The sequence below is a fragment of the Fundulus heteroclitus genome, chromosome 23, assembly GCF_011125445.2.
Source record: "Fundulus heteroclitus isolate FHET01 chromosome 23, MU-UCD_Fhet_4.1, whole genome shotgun sequence".
Lineage (NCBI taxonomy): Eukaryota > Metazoa > Chordata > Actinopteri > Cyprinodontiformes > Fundulidae > Fundulus > Fundulus heteroclitus.
In genome coordinates this window covers 33,710,261-33,729,413 of record NC_046383.1, presented here as the reverse complement: position 1 = coordinate 33,729,413, position 19,153 = coordinate 33,710,261, and the positions used below count along the sequence as shown (strand labels likewise).

At 40.4% G+C, this 19,153-nt stretch overlaps 1 protein-coding gene across 1 annotated transcript in view; it reads left to right on the top strand.

The window, feature by feature from the left end:
- Positions 1-19,153, top strand: part of il1rapl2 (interleukin 1 receptor accessory protein-like 2) — a 536,417-nt gene that overhangs the window by 311,503 nt on the left and 205,761 nt on the right. Inside the window, exons 3-4 of the mRNA XM_036127086.1 lie at positions 3,607-3,776; positions 6,686-6,789. Of these exons, the coding sequence (XP_035982979.1) occupies positions 3,607-3,776; positions 6,686-6,789 (274 nt within the window). The remainder of the gene's footprint in view (positions 1-3,606; positions 3,777-6,685; positions 6,790-19,153) is intronic.

The window sequence follows — 19,153 nt, the reverse complement described above, 5'->3', positions numbered from 1 at the left end:
TGCATAAAGATTGGCGCTTGTATTATTTTTTTTAAATAAATGTGTTTTGGGGTGTGTGTGGCTCAGCTTCTCTGTGTGCGTTCGGCCAATAACACTCCCGGACTTTTCCAGCCTCTGAAACTCTTTGCCATTTATCCAGGGTTATTTCCATTCTGCCGTTCAGAAGGCATTCATATGCAGATAGAGCCGACGGGAATGATATATCTGCTCATGCTAACACCTCGCCCACATCCCTAATATGTCTGCATTGCACACACACACGCGCGCGCGCGCCCAGCTGCACCATGCCTTCTGCACTCACATCCACACAAACACACACACACGCATGAGTGCATGTCGAGGCGAAGATAAATGAATTATTAGTGATTTGCATTTGGTAAGACAAACAGCGTTATTTTAACGTTTGTGCTTTTTGCAGCCGTGATGCCTAGTTTGTGTATGTGTGTGTGTGTGTTAAGTTGACCTGTGTGAAGCATTGTCCAGAAACAAAAGGCATTAGTTCAGTGGACCAAACTAATGTGATTCTCTAAGAATGGGATGCTCCGAGGTCATCCCGTGTAGGTTTGCATTTTACGTGTTAAATGCTGAAAACTAGCCTTACAGATCGGCAGCTCTCTCACACACTTTCAAAACGCGAACCACTCGCCGCTTCTCCTGCCAGAACAAAGACACATCGAGTTTTCAACAGTTGACGTCTGACTATCCATCAGCTGTGCCAGTTATTAAATCATTCCTATGTGTATAAGTGGGTGTAGAGCACGGGTGAGCACTAATTTGCAAGGGTGAGGGAGGGAGTTTGCGCGCAATAAATCTGCCCCGCACGTGCGCAGCGATGCTAAATCTCTCCTGTCGCCGCTATGAGTTAATGCCCACTGCTAAATCTATAAATGTTACCAATTAAGGGTGCGGTTGTAAATCCCAACGGCAAACTAATTGAAATGAATCCTTTAAATCTTTGACAGTGACCTAAGTCATCCCAGATTAGAGAGTGCACGTTTTACAGAGTGATAAAACATGTTTACATTACCATAAAAGAGGTAGCCTCGGGGGTGATCTGCGACCAAAGTCTGACAGACATTTAGGAGGTGCAGCCGAGGAGAATGTTGTTAATGAAAGGTTGACAGCAGGAGCTGGATGTACAGCATGCGTGCTTATCTTTTTTGGCAAAAATGTAAATTTTTTAAATGTTTTTAGATTAACATCTGAAATGCCTTGCAGCATTTTGTGCTATAAGTATTCGATGTTGGTTGGTTGTTAAATGTTCCATTTCAAATGTTACCAATTTTTCCTCTTGCCTTTAACATTTAAAGGCTGACCTGTGGCCTACCAGTATGGCACCCTAGTGACGCTTCTGGCTACAGCAACACTCTTCTTGGTGTAACCGGTAAAATCTATTTAACCAGAAGCTTCCCTGTGGCAGACCAGCCTTTTAAGCAGGGTCAACAAAATGTCATCATTTCTTCTAGTATCCATTCCTAAACCAGTTTACTTGTGGGCTTGGGATCATTGTTGTGTTGGAACACCTAGTTGTGTTTGAGTTGAAGTACCTGGAAAATCAGTCCTTCATTATTTTAGTCACTAGTACCACTGGTAGCTAAACAGATCCACACCATAATGTTGCCACCAACACGATTGACAGTAAATAGTTTAATCTTTGTCTCACAATATTTTTTTTAGTCTTAAAGTATTAAAGGTGTATTGAATTTGGAGCAGGAGCTTCTTTCTTGGTCCCCCTTGGTAAAATATGCTTTACAACGCTGGTATTTTTGCCGAATTTCAGTAGTGGCAGGCATGAGGCTTAAATGGTTAAATTCTTCTCTAGCCTTTAATTTTCAAACATCCTAAACACTTTTTTTTTTGTCTGAAAGAGACAGTTTTGGTCTTCTTTGAGACATTGGCAAACAGTCAGATAACTTGTGCGTATTTACATTTGTTTGAAGAGACTATTTTAAAATCTGTCCCTTCAAGCAAGCTGAAAGACTTTTGCAATGTAAAGCAACAAAATCCAAAGCCCAGCCTGGACTACTTGGGGTTTCCCTTTTTCCACAAAACATATTAATAGACAAAAAAAGGAAACCATAGACATGGAATAAAATGTTTTTTCTTTATCTGCGTGTATGAAAAACATATATATTTCAACTCTAACTACACCAAGAATCAGTCTATGAACTAAACGTAACAAAATGAAGTTTACCTGTGCTCACAACCTGTTATATTTGTTATTTTTCCAAATGGAATTCTGCTGACACACGATATTCATCTTAAATTTTGTCACTGACTCAGATATGATTGTTTTACATGCGGAAAGTGGAATTCACCTGTAGTGTTTTTCCACTTTCCACTTTCATTTTGAGTGTGGCTCCAAATCCAGACCTTTATAGGTTAATAAATTTGATTTCCATTGCTATTTTTTTTTTTTTGTCAGCACGTTCAACTATGTAAAGAACAAAGTATTTAATTAGAGTATTTTTTTCATTCAGATCTAGGATGTGTTATTATACTGTTTATTTTTCTTTGTCTTAAATTGACATCTATATCTGTTACGTCCATCTGCCCGTCTGCCCATCCATTCTGCATCTTCTTTTTTTTTTTTGCGAGAATATCTACAAAGAACAGATGGTGGATATTTGAATTTATAGCTGGCTAACAAAGAACTTGGAACTCAATCTGGTTTTGGGACATTTTTATTTTGAAAGGGAAATAAGTAGGAACCCTGGTTAAAGCAGGTACTCTGACCCACATAAGACAAAGGGGAAAAATGAAGCTGAAGAAATGAGAAGACTAAAGGTTATAGAGAGAAAAGCAGAGGAATCTGGATGGGAACGGTGGATGAGGGGGACGAGGAGCAAGCATGAAGTCCATTTGGGGACTGTCCTTGTCATTTTCAGTGTTGACCTTTACATCTCAGCTGCTTCCTCACGTCTTCCATCTCCAACTTTTTTTTTTTTTGTCATTCCAGTTGACCTCATCCTACCCGGCGCTGCAAACACTCCTCGGACATCTTATCTTTTGTTTCAGCCGGCATCATCCGCCTTCCTTTAGTATGTTTGTGGACCTCCTCACCCTATACTTTCCTTTCATCAGTACTTTTTTTGTATATCATCCTTACATGTTTAAGCTTTAAACTGTATTCTGAATTTTGAACTATATATCTACAGTTTATTTTTTATCAAGTACTTATTTTCCCTCACATGTTTCTTTTAATTGCCATCATTCTTGTCTTTTCTATCTTAAACACATCCAATAAAAACATAACGTCTCCTTGATATGTCTTTTATGTATTTGCGTTGCTGGTGATACATACAAACACTATGAAAAGCTATTTTCCATCTTAGGTTGCATCTATATTGAGACACCATAGTGCAAATGAAATTCAAAGAAACAATATTCCCTGTCACTTGCGTTTCTGTTTTTTTTTTCTTACATCCTATTATTTCCTTACATGATCTATGTATTTTAAATGTTTTTTATGAACTCATGCAAGTATTTTTAGTTGGCTACTCATGTCTTGATTCCTACACTTTCAGAGTGGAAAGTTGTTCAGCTGTATATCTGTGTACATAGTCAGAACCCCAGTCTCATTACTCTGTTCTTTCTCCCTCTCAGTGGATGGATGCATAGACTGGTCGGTGGATCTGAGGGAGTACCACGTCCTGGCCGGCGAGCCCGTTCGGGTCAAATGTGCCTTGTTCTACAGCTACATAAGAACCAATTACACCATGGCCACCAATGCCAAGCTGCGCCTCATTTGGTACAAGAACAAAGGAGATGCAGAGGTAAGACTAGGTAGAAATATTAGGTCCAAAAGATGACAAACCAAACGCAGAAATGGGGTTGCTAAAGTAATCATACTTCTGGAACTTTTTTCAAGTTACAAGCGCAACGTTCAATGTTTTATTGGGATTATTTTGTGATAGACCAGAGGTCTGCAACCTGTTCTTGAGCCACACATGTCTATTTAAGCTCTCCACTCTATAACATATATTATATAAAACTAAATGCTAAAGTAAAAGTAGAGTATTTTTTTTTAATATAGTGTTTTTCACAGATATATATTGCACAGTGTGTCACAGATAAAATAAGAAAAAACACAGAGGTACAACTATAGAAAAGGACTTTAAAACACCAAGATAATTAGTTGAAAGCTTTTGTGTATAGAGAAGACTTCAGCTGGCATCCAATGAAGAGAAGCCAAAGCAGGAGAAACAGAAAAAAACTAAGAAAAGTACTCTGCAGTATAATAATAGTTTAAATAGAATATTCAAAAGCAACGCTGAACAAAGGCTTGTAACCTTGATTTAAAGGAACTCAGGCTTTCAGCAGTTTTACAGTCTTCTGTGAGTTTGTTCCAGATGAGTGGAGAATCCAAACTAAATGCAGCATCTCCGTGTTTGGTTCTGGTTCTGGGGATGCAGAGTAGACTGGAGCCAAAAGACTTGAGCTGTCTGGAGGACTGATACACTGACAACTTGTCTGTAATGTTTTTTAAACAATAAAATCTATTTAACTATGGTTAATGTTATAAATATTTTAATACATTTCAATATGTCTTTTTCAGACATTATTGATGCTCACAGTAGGGGCTTTTTTAACATTAGGCTACAAACCATGTGCTTTTGCCCCATTAGTTTTCCATAAACGTAAAAACTTCAATAAAAATACATCTATTGGTTGTCCCACATGTCAATCATTCTGACATGCTCACGTAACATTAGTGTGTGCTCGTTCCTTCTGAGTTTCCGCTTGCTGGCTGCGCATACGCACTGTTAGTGCTTATGTATCCGGTTAGCTTAATAGTTAGCTGTTCGTATTAGCTCCGCTGCTCTCACCGTAGACTTTGAGCAGAGCATGGCTCAAGAACTCACAAGAAGAAGAAGAGGAAGGCCTCAATAGAAAGAAATAAGACCAGAGTGGATTTTTTCACGCAAACCCCTGAAAAGTGGAAGAGCGAGGTAAGGCGGTCTTGCCCATGTGCAGTTATTCAAAAAGGGACCGAAAAATCACCGCCACTAGCTTTAAATAACAAATCAATTGTAAATAATGTCAGGTGTACCTACTATAAAGAAAAAAGAGAGAATGAAGAAAATAGAGAGCTCAGGTAGTCATTAATCATGCAGTCAACAAATTTGTTGTGGAAAATTTGAAAGGGCAAACCATTGCTGAAAGAAAGCCATAAGACATTTAAATATCACACACCATGTGGCAGAAAAGAGCAATCCTGAACACACCATCTCTACAGAGAAGCATGGTGGTGCATGCATCATGCTGTGGTGATGTCTTTTTTCAGCTGCCAAACGGCAACAGGATGGAGTTGACAGGAAGGTGGATGGAATTTAACATAGGGCAATCTAACAAGACAAATTTGAGACTTAGACAGAGATTACCTTCCTGCCAGAAAACAACAAATACAGTCAGAGCTTTAATGGACGAGTTTCGAGGCATATATAATTTGTTGGTTTGCTGCCATATTTAACACCTGAATCCTCCAGTATCACTGAGTTTTATATATTTTACAAACAACAATGTCAGACCCTTGACAAAGCTATTTTTTTTGTAATATTTACAGCAAAAAGGTGGTTTTAAAAAGTATTGGTTTCCAGGTGCTTAATATAGATGCATGAAACGCTTTTCAGACTTTTATTTGGAAAAACATGTCTGAAATCGCAGCCTTCTTTCTAGTCCACTTCACAGATGTGCACTAACTTTGAGTTGGCCTGTCACATAAAATCCCTTTCGAATCCTTAACCTTTGTGGTTGTAACGGGCCAGAAGTGTGAAAATCTGTCAAAGGCATGGTATGGTAGCAAATACTGCCATAAATACTGTAAATCCAATGTCCAAAACAATATTCTTAAGCCAGTTTAAAGCTGTATTAGGGAGTTTTGAGAAAATTGCCCTGGAAATTTGAACAAGAGCACCTTCCATGTACCTCCCCTTGCTCTCTGCTGCGCCGCAGCCCTCCCTCCACAGCTCCGATGTTTACCCGTCTTTGTTTTCTGAGCAGGTGCCACTACAGAAATTGGCATTTTTCCTGTAAAGCAGGTTGTGTGTCCGCCGTTTGTTCACACAGCTGCAGCTCACCAGCAATGTTGAGCTTGATAAACTGTGCGGGAGAGGGGTGTGAGCAGCGCATACGCAACAGAGACTGATACTGCCAACAACCAATCAGAGCCAGATATTGCTCCTGTCTTTTATTGGTTGTTTCTGTCTGGGAGCGGCGTATTTCTGCAAATGGCAGCAGGACCACTGGGAGGAGCCAGAGGAGCTTGATTTTTTTTTTTTTTTTTTTTTTTGCAGATTATCAGTCTCATATTTTATGGTCAGGCCACAGTGACAGTTTTAACAAATATGTTTTATAATACATCCATACAAAGGTTACTTTAATGTTTCTTGATTGACAACAACATAAGTACTTTCTCCCAGGAATTGACCTGAAATTTTCAGAAGCCTTTCCTTGGCGTGGGTGAAAAGTGAAATAGTCTAAGTAATTGTGGACATTGACCTTTAGCTTTCGTCTAATTTTCATATGTTCAGTGGCCTTCTTTATGTATGGTTAAAATTGTGTTTTTTTTCCAAACTGAAAGCCCAATAAAGTTTGACAGTATACAGTATATACAGTATGGTCTACAGATACAGTTTCTCAGAAAATTCTGTTGTTTTTTTGTCCTTTGTAATGTCTCCTTTAGGAGCCTATCATCTTCTCCGGTCACAGGCTGAGTAAAGAAGACGACTCCATCTGGTTTAGATCCGCTGAACTGGAAGATAACGGATTCTACACTTGTGTTCTGAGGTACAATGTCTGCACAACATGAATCAGTTCAAAATTCACTGTGAACCGAGACTTTGCTCTACCCTGAAGAAAAACTCTAAACTACATCACAGACTCTCCGAGGAAGTATGATTCAGGGTCATTTCTAGGTCAGGTAGATGTACTACAGATAACACTTTGTGAATGCCACATACAAACAGCTCCTCTACCCAGATGGGAGCCAGGTCAGAACGCAGTGAATAGAAAACGTGTTTTATTTCCAAGCTTTAAATTCAGCCCATTTGCTTTGTGAGACTGAATGTGCATGTTGAGGATTTTGGCAGCATGGAACTATAAGACTTACTTTTGGACCAGCTGTGACCAGACTCACTGCTTGTTTCTCACATTTAATGGAAGAAGGAGTGAAACCTTTTTGACATCTTTAAGTAAAATAAACAGAGAGGACGTCACTCTATGATGTAGGGATGCCGGCCTTTTTTTCGTTTTCTTTTTTTGCCTCCCAGTTAAAGATATGGGGCGGGGGGGAGAGAACATCATATATATATATATATATATATATATATATATATATATATATATATATATATATATATATATATATATATATATATATATATATATATATATATATATATATATATATATATATATATATATATGTATATATATATATATATATATATATATATATATATATATGATTACATTTGATTACATATGATTACATTTTTTTGAAGATTGATCAATATAATATTTACACCATTAGAAACATGAACTGCCATTTCTAATCTAAGAAATATAGATTAGATCCAGTAATGTTTAATTTTGACTCACTCAAAGTGATTATTTTTCTCTTTGTAATGACGGAAGTTAGCACCTATTTATCAGTCTCTTTACATGTCTCTTTCCACCCTATCAATATATATGGAGCTAAATAGGCTTTGGATGTTTTTCTTTTCCACACTGGAGAACTTTTAGTAATCTTGGGAAACCATTTTGTAAACCCATGTTTAAAACTTTTGTTCTAAAAGTTTGAAATCTGGTTTTAAATAAGTGTTAAAGTATATCAATATGTACATGCTGCCCCGAGATAACTGTCCATTTGTTTAGACATGCCACATCTGTGACGTCATCAGCGTCAGTGAGTTACATGTTACAGTCACCTCATAAAACTACATAAAACACGGCTGAAGAAAAATCAGGTTGAAGTGTGTTTAAAGTTTGCTGGACAATATTTAGACAACCCTATGAAATACTGGGAGACTAGAGTCTGGTCAGATGAATGACGGCCTCTATGGATGATATAATGCACACCATGTTTTGGGGACAAAAGGTACTGTAAATCACCTTGAAAATACAATACAAACAGTGAAATTTAGAAGTGGGAACATCATGTTGTGGAGTTGTTTTTCAGCATATGGCAGTGGCAGGGTACATATAATTGAAGGGTAAAAGGACACATTTACTGTGACATTCTTGATTCTGAAAGCACAGCCATAAAACCTTTAACTAGTGAGAAAAAGAAAGTAAAGTTGCCAGAATAACCCAGCCAAGCACCTGTAAAAAGATCCTCTCAGAAATGTATGAAAACAGCTAAAGCTGAGAGATCATAAGATCTTAATTTAGATCATAAGATCTTAATTGTTGTTTCGACTGAATGGGTTACTTGCATTTTCAGCCCATTTTCAGCTTCAGCTTTAGAAACACATTTATTGGAAAAATTACTCAAAATGTGTGATGAGTTCAAGACTTATAACCCACTGTAAAAGTAGCAAGGCCTGAACAAAATAGCCAGTTACAACATTACTGGGACCCCCCCCCCCCCCCCTCCCATCACTGGAATCAACTCCAGCTTTCTTTTAGTTTATCTTTTTTCTTAGATGATCAGAATTTCAAGGAGATCTCAGTTACTAATCTGACATTCTGTTTCCTTAGGGTAAAAATATGACGACAAAAAGCCCATTTCTTTTAACCAGTTGCCACCTTTCACAGCAATAGGAGATTAGGAGATGTACAATAAATAAAACAATCATCTCTAAATCTCACTATATCTGAAGCAAAGAGCCACATAATGGGATAAACACGTCTCCATAGCAACAGTTAGATGCTGTCTACATGCCAGCTAGTGTTTTGGGAGCAATGCCAGAAAAAAACACCTGTCTTAACATCACACACATCAAATGTGTTTGTGGAGTTTTCTAAACTCTAATCGCTCTTTAACTAATAACAGGTCTCATTATGAAACAAATATTTAGCTTTTTGGCAGCCAAAGCTCCAAGTAGATTTGGCATTAAACAAACAATAAATATGTAGAGAAGCCCCTGATGCTCACTGCTCAGTATGGTGAAGGATCTGTGATGCTGTGGGTCGGTTTGTCTCAGTAACAGGACATTTTAAATGAAAATCTAACAAGCCCTACAAAAAAAACTAAAAAAAGGGACATCATTGGTGTTTCTCAGCAGCGGTCCAAGTCATCACAAACATATGGCTAAATAAAAGCAGGAGCGATCCAGCGATGCAAAATCAGCTTCTTCCATGGCGATCAGAGATGGTGTGAAGAACAGATCCCACTCTCTGTATACTTCAACTTCAAGAGACATTATAAAACAGTTATAGCTGTCCTGTGCGGTTGTTTAAATTACACTCAACAGGTTTACCAAAAGTCCGGTCCCCCTGGGAATTTTATTATTCATGTCAATTACAGTCATACTGAATAAATTAGAACATTTGCCCTAGTGATGCTAGTTTGTCCGATTAAAAGTACCTTTTGAAAATAACAGCCTTTAAGCAGGAAATAAACATACTTTTCATTAAGCTCACATTTCTGTGTTAAAATTTTGCTTTGATGTAATGTAATCTAAATTTGTCATGTTTTCATTAACTATAAACCACTAACATACATACATATAAAACAAAAAAGGCCTAATAATATGAGGCTGTGTGTGAATAATCTATACAATGTTTCACTAAGTTTCACTAAGTGAATTTAGTTACTTTCCCTTTCAATAATATTCAAATTAACTAAAATAGTTTGTATATGGACATAAGAGATTAAACTAAATTAATTAAGAGTCCTTGTCAGTTTGTAATTAATGGGATAATTTGTAAACATGGGAGGTGTTGCATTTGTAATTTTATCAATTACAATAAACTATTAGACTATAACACAGCTTTGTTTTCATTTTGAGACCATCTTTCTTACTAAAATGTTTTTTTTTTTTTTTTTTTCGTGAAGCAAATCTTTTCTACAAAGGTGTGACAAATGTTTTTAATCTGCCAGATGGAGGAAATCCTGCCAGTTTTGCAAATTGTTCATTCACAATATGGATGCTGGCAGGGCATCAGACGCTGGCATGGCTACTGTCGATCCACTTTAGGGACATGTCTCAGAGTGTGTCTGCAACTGCCGTGGTAGAAACCTATGTAGACCAGTCCGCTTTGTCGCCTACAACAAAGCCTTCCTTCTGAAAGCGAATGATGGGTGTTTGCATGAACTGAACAAAAAAAAAAAATGTTTCCTACAATAACTCATGAGTAGTCAATATGAAATCAATCAAACTTCTTTAGTCGTACTATTTTAATGGGTTACCCAAGCAGTGTTTGAAACATTTGCAACAAACTTTCAGCTAGAACTGTATTTCAATCTTATCAATCTCACGAGATCATCTTCTACAAATCTTTCATTTCCACTCCCTGATTTTTCCCTGTTTCCATCCTCTCCCCTTTCCCAGTCCTTGTTTCTCCACATCTCTGACCAGTTCCCCCGTTCCCTTCATCCGCGTCGTCTTCTCCCCTCATTCTCCCTAACTAACTCCTGTGCCTTCCTCCCACCTTATCCTGCCATAGCCTGACACCTATCCTCCGTAATAAGCTCTCTCTTCCACTTGGCCTCCCTTTCTATCTTCCCCTTGCTCTCTCAGCATGACAACCTAATTAGGGCTCGGTGTCTGTCATTGTCTCAGGGCCTCTTATTAGTGCACACACATGCACAGAGGCAAATCACCTCCTATCCTAGCGGGGAGCCTCCAACTGGATCCTGTTACATTACTAGAAGACAGTATCCCGAATATGAAAGTGGGTAGTAAAAGGGCCACAGGAAACCGTGTTTAGAGAGGTTTGTTGCTCTGGATCATATTTATATTGTTGTTGCTTTAAGCTTGTTGCCATATGTTTCCTTTCATGTGCCCCTGCTACAATAAAAGAGAAATGGCTTTGCTTCTTGACACTCTGATCTAGCTGGAATTTGTTGGAATTGAATGAATAAAAATAGTAAAATTACTGGAAAGAGTCAAATCATGCATTTATAGTCCTCGCGTAAAATCTAGGGGAAAACTGAGTTTAACGATAGACGAGGAGAGGTGCTCACAAATCTGCTGTCTGTTTTGTAGAAAGAGAGCATAAAAACTTTTAAATTATCTCATAAAGGTGTGATTTGCAAAATATGGACAGCTGTCAGGTTAAATGTTACAATATGTAAGCAAAACTGAAAACATACGAGTAGAGATTAATTGTTAGTTAACTGGAATCTACCTTTGGTCCAGGGCCTACATTTTTAAACATAGGGAGACTGGGAATGTTGTAAAGGTAGCTGCAATAACCTTGCAATGCGAACTGATTTTTAAGTTGCTTAAAACAGGTAAAATGGCAAATCAATTATAATTTTCTCTTTTCTTTGTTTTAAAATATTAGTGAAACCCTGTTTCATAGCGACAGCTCATATGCTTGTCCATATTATCGCTATGGTTCTGTTATATCTGTTTAATTTGGGGTGGTTTATTTCACATTGTAGTAAATTGTGTTTATGCATGTTTAAATGAATTAATTATTTCTGAGTTGATGGGGAAACGTTTTTTTTATTATCATGGTTTCTGTACAGATTACGTTCCCCAGTTTGTCTGGGAAAAGCATAAACAATTAGAATTTAGGTCTGCCATAATTTCCTTAAAGGTTTGAGATTGAGGGGGGGGGGGGGGGGGGAAATACCAACGGAATGAGTTTAATCCTGCAAACAGTAATAAAGTGACAATCAAAATGCATCCTAGATTAGATATTAGATTAAAATAGATTATTTGCATATTTCACATGCATAGTTATACACAGTACAGTGAAATATGTTGTGGTACCTCTAGCCAAAAACTAAGCAAAAGGAGAGCAGTTGGTCATACAGCACAGCTCACAAAGATACATATCTAAAAATGTAAAAGGTAAAAAATATAAAATTCTAATCATAGTGGTAATCACACATGGATATATTATTACAGATATGCCATCAACTTGCAATAGCGTGCATGAAATAGTGCAAGTTGAACCAGTACACGAGAATGTGAATGAGTAGCATTGACCAGCTTAGGGCTCAGAGTTGAGCAAAGTAATGGCTTGTAAGTAAAAACTTCTGGGAGAAAAGACTGTCCAAGGTGGATGGGCTGTTTCAAGATCTTGATGGATTTAACCTACAACACTTTGTGTAAATATCCTGCAGGTTAGTGAGGGTGGTCCTGATGGTCCAATCAGCTGAACAGACCATCTTTTTACAGCCAAGGAAGTCTATTTTGGTACAGTTTCCCATTTAGGTGGTAATGCTCCCACACAAGATGCTCTTGATAGTGCATGAGTCGAATTTGCTGAGCACCCTGAGTGGAAGCTTAAAGTCTCCCAGCCGCCTTAGGAGATGGAGACGCTGACTGGCTTCCTTCTCGGTGATGTTGATGTGATGAGTCCAGGAAAAGTCCCGTGAGAAGATCACTCCCAGGTATTTGAAAGTGTCCACTTTTTCCACCTCAGTGCTGCTGCTCACAACTGGATGGTAGTCCCTCTGCTGCTCCTTTGTTGTGCTGACATTCAACAGGAAGGTGTTCTCCTGGCACCAGTCTTCCAGATGGGTCACCTCCCTTTTAAAGGCTGTCTCGTCATTGTGGGAGAAAAAAACAAAAACGTGTCGTGTCGTCAGCATACTTGGTTAAGATGTAGGACTCTGACGTGGCGTCGCAGTCACAGGTGTACTGAGAGTACAGCAGAGGGCCGAGCACACAGCCCTGAGGTGACCTGGTGGTGAGGGTGTGGAAAGGTGAGGAGTATTGACAGCAAGCTGTAGACCCACCTGCACAGGGAAGAGTCCAGGCCCGGTACTTTAACACTATGCTGTGAAATGTTTAATCGTAATCTACAAACAACACTCTCATATCAGAATCAGAATCAAGTTTAATCGGCAAGTAGGTTTGCATTTACAAGGAATTTGACTTGGTATTGATGGTGCAGACAAAAAATTAGAATACAGTAAAATAAGAAGTAAAAGGAAGCTGTATACACTCAGCAGACTGTGTGTCAATGTAACGCAGAAGCTTGTAAGTCCTGAACAGGGTAGAGAGACAGTGTCCAGTGTCACAGGCGGCTCTTGGCCTTGTTCATAAGGTAGCAGATGGGAAAAAACTGTTCTTGTGGCGTGAGGTTGTGGTCCTGATGGATCGCAGCCTCCTGCCAGTGGGAAGTGTCTGAAATAGTCCATGACTGGGGTGCGAGGGATCAGCCACAATCTTCCCTGCACGCCTCAGAGTCCTGGAGGCGTACAGGTCCTGGAGAGATGGAAGATTGCAGCCAATCACCTTCTCTGCAGACCTGATGACACGCTGCAGTCTGCTCTTGTTCTTAGCGGTGGCACCAGCGTACCAGATGGTGATGGAGGAGGTGAGGATGGACTCAATGATGGAGGAGTAGAACTGCACCATCATTGTCCTTGGCAGGTTGAATTTCTTCAGCTGCCGCAGGAAGTACATCCTCTGCTGGGCTTTCTTGGTGAGGGAGTTGATGTTCAGCTCCCACTTTAGCTCCTGGGAGATGATAGTTCCCAGGAAGCGGAAAGACTCCACAGTGTCGATGGTGGAGTCACAGAGGGTGATGGGGGTAGCTGGGGCTGAGTTCTTCCTAAGTCCACAACCATCTCCACTGTTTTTACAGCGTTGAGCTCCAGGTTGTTCTCCCTGCACCAGGTCACCAGATGGTCAGCCTCCCACCTGTAGGCAGACTCGTCACCATCAGAGATGAGTCCCATGAGAGTGGTTCCCCGGACAGTGTTCATGTGGGAGAGGGTCTTTTAGAGGAGTAAGGTTATGGTGTTGTGTGTGGATCTGTGCGGCTGGTATACAAAATGCAGTGGGTACAGGGTGGCGGGACATGTGGAGGTGTCTTAATGAGTGTCTGGAAACGTTTCATCACCCCAGTGGTTAGAGCTATGGGCCTGAAGTCATCAGGACTGCTGGGGTACAGGTAGGAATCTCACAGTTTCAGCGAGGCTGAATATCTCCGTGCAGATCTAGAGGACAAGTCCACAAATACTGTCTGGTCTGCTTTCCTATTGTTTACACATCTAAACGCCCAATCTTTTTGTGCATAATGCTATCAAGACTTTTAAACACACCTTTCACTGAAGTCCTGCAAATACAGTATGACCAAAGATTCTCAGAAAAAATAAATAAATCGTGCCAACCCAGAAGGCTTATATAAATTAACAGGATTTCTGAAATACCAGCTGAAAACCAATATTGTCTAAGATAGAAATTGGAGAGAAATATTTGAGAGCGAGAGATCAGGAAAAGCAAGAAGAGTAGAGGAGAAAAACAAAAAAAAAAGAAATCCATTTTCTCTGCAGGTATTCTCTGCAGGTAGAAGGAGCTCGGTGGGGGGAGAGGGCATGCAGTGACCGCCCAAGACCCTCCTTACGCACATTATGATTAGGACAAGAGCACACACACCCCACACAGATAGACATTACTTAAACAGAAATTGATACACACAGTGAGAGCTCTGTTTTCCTCCAGGCTGTGATGTTACAAAATAGACTTTGCACCAACCCTCCATCCTGGATAGCTTGATTGTCTATCAGACTGATCCAGGGAGGAAATCAGAAAGCTGATGGAGACACACATACAGAGAAGGATGAAGGTGAATGTGTCCCATTCACCTTGATTTTAGAAGGAAGACTGATGGTTAGAATTATTGAGCAAAACCGTCAAGCTAATTAGCAATTTCAACTAATGCTCACACGAGAAAACATATTTTAGTGTTTCTCAAGAGAATATAGGCTACCTTCATTATCAATTAATCAACAAAATCAAAGGGACTGAACAGCAATCTTAATGAATTTGTTTACGGCGTTAAACCAGAGTTAGAACCCTCCAAGTAATTATCTCTTAACAGACCTTCCTCTTGCATGCCTGCCACAAATTTAGGTCTAATCATCAGCTCTGTTGGAAAACTAATAAAAGGTGAGACAGATTAAATTACTAAAAAAGACAGATGCATTAGTCTTTCAGTGGGTCATGAACAAGCTTAACCTCAATGGAAAAATAAGCCTGAAATTATGATCAGAGCGGTGGGTAAGTGAGAAGTGGCTCTTATCATGTTTTCACCTTCTAAAGCATCAACATGTTAACTTATGTGGGAGACATCAGACCGTTCTAAATATAACAATAAATAACCCAGAGTATAATTGAAAATAAAACTTAGAGCCCTCTTATAAAATGTAATTCAAAAGCAGCCGTACAACCTGAATTGTTTTATGCTTTGTGGGGTTAAAGCTACAAAGTTCAGTGTACTTAATATGTAATTTGTGGAAGAAAGAAATATACATGGTTTTACTTGTTTTTGTGAATGCAACTGGAAAAGGCTTCTGATTTAGGCCTTTTTCTGTTTAGTTCTTCAGGTTAAGACTTCTACAATGATTACAGCAATAACAGCTTCAAGTCTTCTGGTGTATTTTTGTAAACGTTTCATTCATCTAAACCCAGTATGAGGCAGATGACCGTTCACACTGAGCCTGGTTCTGCAGGAGGTTTTCCTCCCTGTTAAAGGGGAGTTTTTCTCTCCACTGTCGCTTCATGCTTGTTCAGTATAACGGATTGCTGCAAAGCCATGGACAATGCAGTGCGGGGGGAAACACACACGAATGCACACAAAAACCGGAGGGTAGAAGAGAAAAAGATGAGACAAATGCTAAAAGAGAGAAAATGTGAAAAAATAGAGGAGATGAAAAGGAGAGAACAAGATAACATCCTTGGAGTCTGCTTCCACACCTGCAAAGGGAAGTAAAGAAATAAACCAATAAAGTATTACAGGTACAAACAACCAACTTATTGAAATCATCACTGAAAAATATAGTGTTATTTAATACGAAAGTGACAGCTAAAGCTATTGATAGGGGTTTTCTGTATAGAAGTGTATCTGTAAGCACCTATAGGTGCTTGTGAGAATGCACTTGTGTATGTATCGTTTATCGATAAGAAAAATGCTCAAAAATGGTTGTGAGGAGCCAAAGACCAGCCCACAGAGTGCCGAGGGTGACACCGGGTAAACCACAATCCCAGATGCCCAAAAGAGCCCCCAGAACAAAAGGTGCCCAAAATGAACCAACACAGGGACAGCTTGCTCCCCCATCACAGGGAAGAGAAGAGGGGAGCCCCAGGAAACCCCCCAACAGCCACAGTAGTGAAGCCCCCGGGAGCTGCTATGCCAGAGCAGACCCAGCCATGTGCCCAGAGACCGGAGGCCTAGGGGCTGCCAGCCCCCCGGGCGGGGCTGGGGAGTCACGGGCCCAGGCCCCACGAAGGAGCCACCGGAAGTGAGCCAGCACACACCTAAGCACCCTGCCCACGAACACCGAAGACCACTAAAGCGCCAGCAGGTCAAGGCGCCAGACAATGGAGAGGGGAAGAGGGGGGGCACGATGAGGTCCGCACTCAGTGGAGATCTTAGATGTCCCAGGAGAGGTGGCAGTCCATAATCCAACCTGACACCTAGACGACCCACGGGCCCATCCACACAGAGATGGGACCAACATGAATTGAACGGACAAGCCAACCAGAGCCCAACCCTGAGACGCTGCCTCCCCCCCACACCCTGCCCTCCATACTCTGGGGCAGAGCAGAAGACCCATCCCCAGCCCAGACCACAGCTAGGTGGCCCGCTTCTCTTCCAGGCTCCATATTTCTGATGGCAATAGAGAGGTCTGCATCCTGATAAACAGGCAAGATGTGACAGTGGCCTGGTAGTAGCAGGGGACAAGCGTCTGCTTGGATTGGCACACAAGCGTCAGGTCTTTCAGATTCTTTCCTGCTGGAGCGCAGGGCTAACTAAAATCAAGCAGCTAGTTTTGCCTTCAACTTGGATTAGGTCAGCGGTTACTCAGACAACAGAGTTCTTTAAAGATGCAGTCTCACCCAGCAAGATGAAGACGTTCATGCTTGGTTAGTTTTCTTGTTCTTTTTACAAAAAAGCGACCCGCAACAAATCAAGCAACTTTTTCTGTTTAATTGGAGACTTTGTCAACAACCATCAGCACCAATTGCTCTGTCTTTAGCGAGCAGCGAGGGCCTCCTAAGCACTTACAGGTGGTCGGTCCCAACAGCCTCGTCGTGCAGCAAACCCTGCCTGCAGTCAGAGCAGGCAGTGGAGACCCACTCCATTTCCACATTGCAAATAAATCATGCATGTGCAAAGCTGCTCTGGATTACAAAACAAGATATAAATAAATTATAAATATAATTTGTAATTGTGTTGTTTTTTTTCCTCTGAAACTGCTATGAAATTATTCCCTGCGTTTGATTCACACACAATCTGTTCTTCACTTCGTCCCCTGCGTGTGCCTCTAATAACTGCATTTTGGTAAAATTTGATATTATTAAAAAAAACAGATTTATGCAATATGGCTTCAGGCAAAGTGTTACAGTAATATTAATTCATTATTTCATACAGTTTATTTGTGTTTTTAATCACTTTTTGTCTTGCCAGCAACATTGACATTCCTTCTCTCTCCTCATCTATTGACTTCTAGCGACTTTTAGGACAGCCTATAGCCAATTTCCTTGCTGCGGAGTAAGCAACGGTGCTCCAGAGTTTTCTATTTTCATGGTGTCACAGAGATTCCAGCTGTGAAACTTTCTGCCTGGAAACTGTCCTGGAAGGTTTGTTCCTTTTGCGTCCGAGATGCAGATTTCAGTGTAGCACACTATAGATAGATTAGAATTTAGGTAATAAGTATGCAAATTAGCTAAACTAGGGACAACTGTGTATAAATCAGATCACTAGATGGCATCAAAGGGTTTCAAATTACAATCCTTGGTATGTGTGGCATGCAAATCAGTTGGCATTAGCTAGATACATACAGCGTGTCAACTTGGCTCCTAGACAATAGTCTACAAGGGTTGCCTCCCTACAGCCTGTGCTGGAAAAGTCAGATTCCTACAAATATGAACATATTGCAGTTCAGGCAGAGTACTCCTAAAGGCTACTATGGAATCACAATAGCACGACAATCAAAACAAATAAATCTGCTGATCAGCATCTTTAGAAAACTTCATTTTCAGAGACCTGCAGAGCATCTTCGTTTTTATATTTACATTTAGTTCACACACTTTATTCTTATTTATCCTTTTTGTAAACATACTTGCCTTTTAATAGGGGGTTTTCAGCTGACGTCACGCTCACGTGACTACTCAGCGCGTCCGCCATATTGGGTGGCAGTCGTTTCGCACCGTTGACCTGCATTGTATGACGCCTTAGGCAGTATTGGAAGTGAACAATGGGGAAAACGTGTTTAATGGTTGGTTGCACGGCCCGTGGAGGTGGAGATCAACGCTTTCTATCGCCTACCATCCGTAATAGTGAATCAGTGTGAAAAAAAAAAAACAGCTGTCTGAACAACGCCGTCACGGATATCCAGGTCCGATTTGGACGGTGTTAAGCTGGAATACGCCAGAGTCTGCGGTGCTCACTTTGTCACAGGTAATTAACTGTTAAGTATTTAAAACATATAAGAAGAATATATTAATAATAGGGCTTGGGCGTTATGACTTATTACTTTCCGCGGCTGTCGTGTTGACTGCCTCCGCCGCCTCTACTGCCTATTACTACCGCATACTGTACTCCCTCTCTCAGCCGTGTTTTAATTTGATTAATTTCACCTTAACTTGATTTCAACCATGGTAAACCGTTGCTGTATTGTGGGCTGTAACAGCGCAACACATGATCGCCATGGGAAAAACATAGAAACAGATTAATTTTCCACCGCTTTCCTGCCTGGAGGCGCAACCACGGAGAACAACTGTTAGCGATAACAAAGAGTCGGCTCGCTTGGATCGCGGCTGTAAGACGACCGAACATAACTTTCCACAGTATCCCGATGTCAATGAGAGTGTGTTCTAAGCGTTTGAAACACATAGCAGCAAGTTAAAAGTACATTACATGCGCGAGTGGTTGTTAGCGCTAACGGTTAGCATGAGCCAGAGCCCGGCTGAGCGCAGCTTACCTTTGAACGAGTTACAGAGATAAAGAGATCGTCGGCTCGTTGGATCGCGGCTGTAAGACCGAACATAACTTTCCACAGTATCCCGATGTC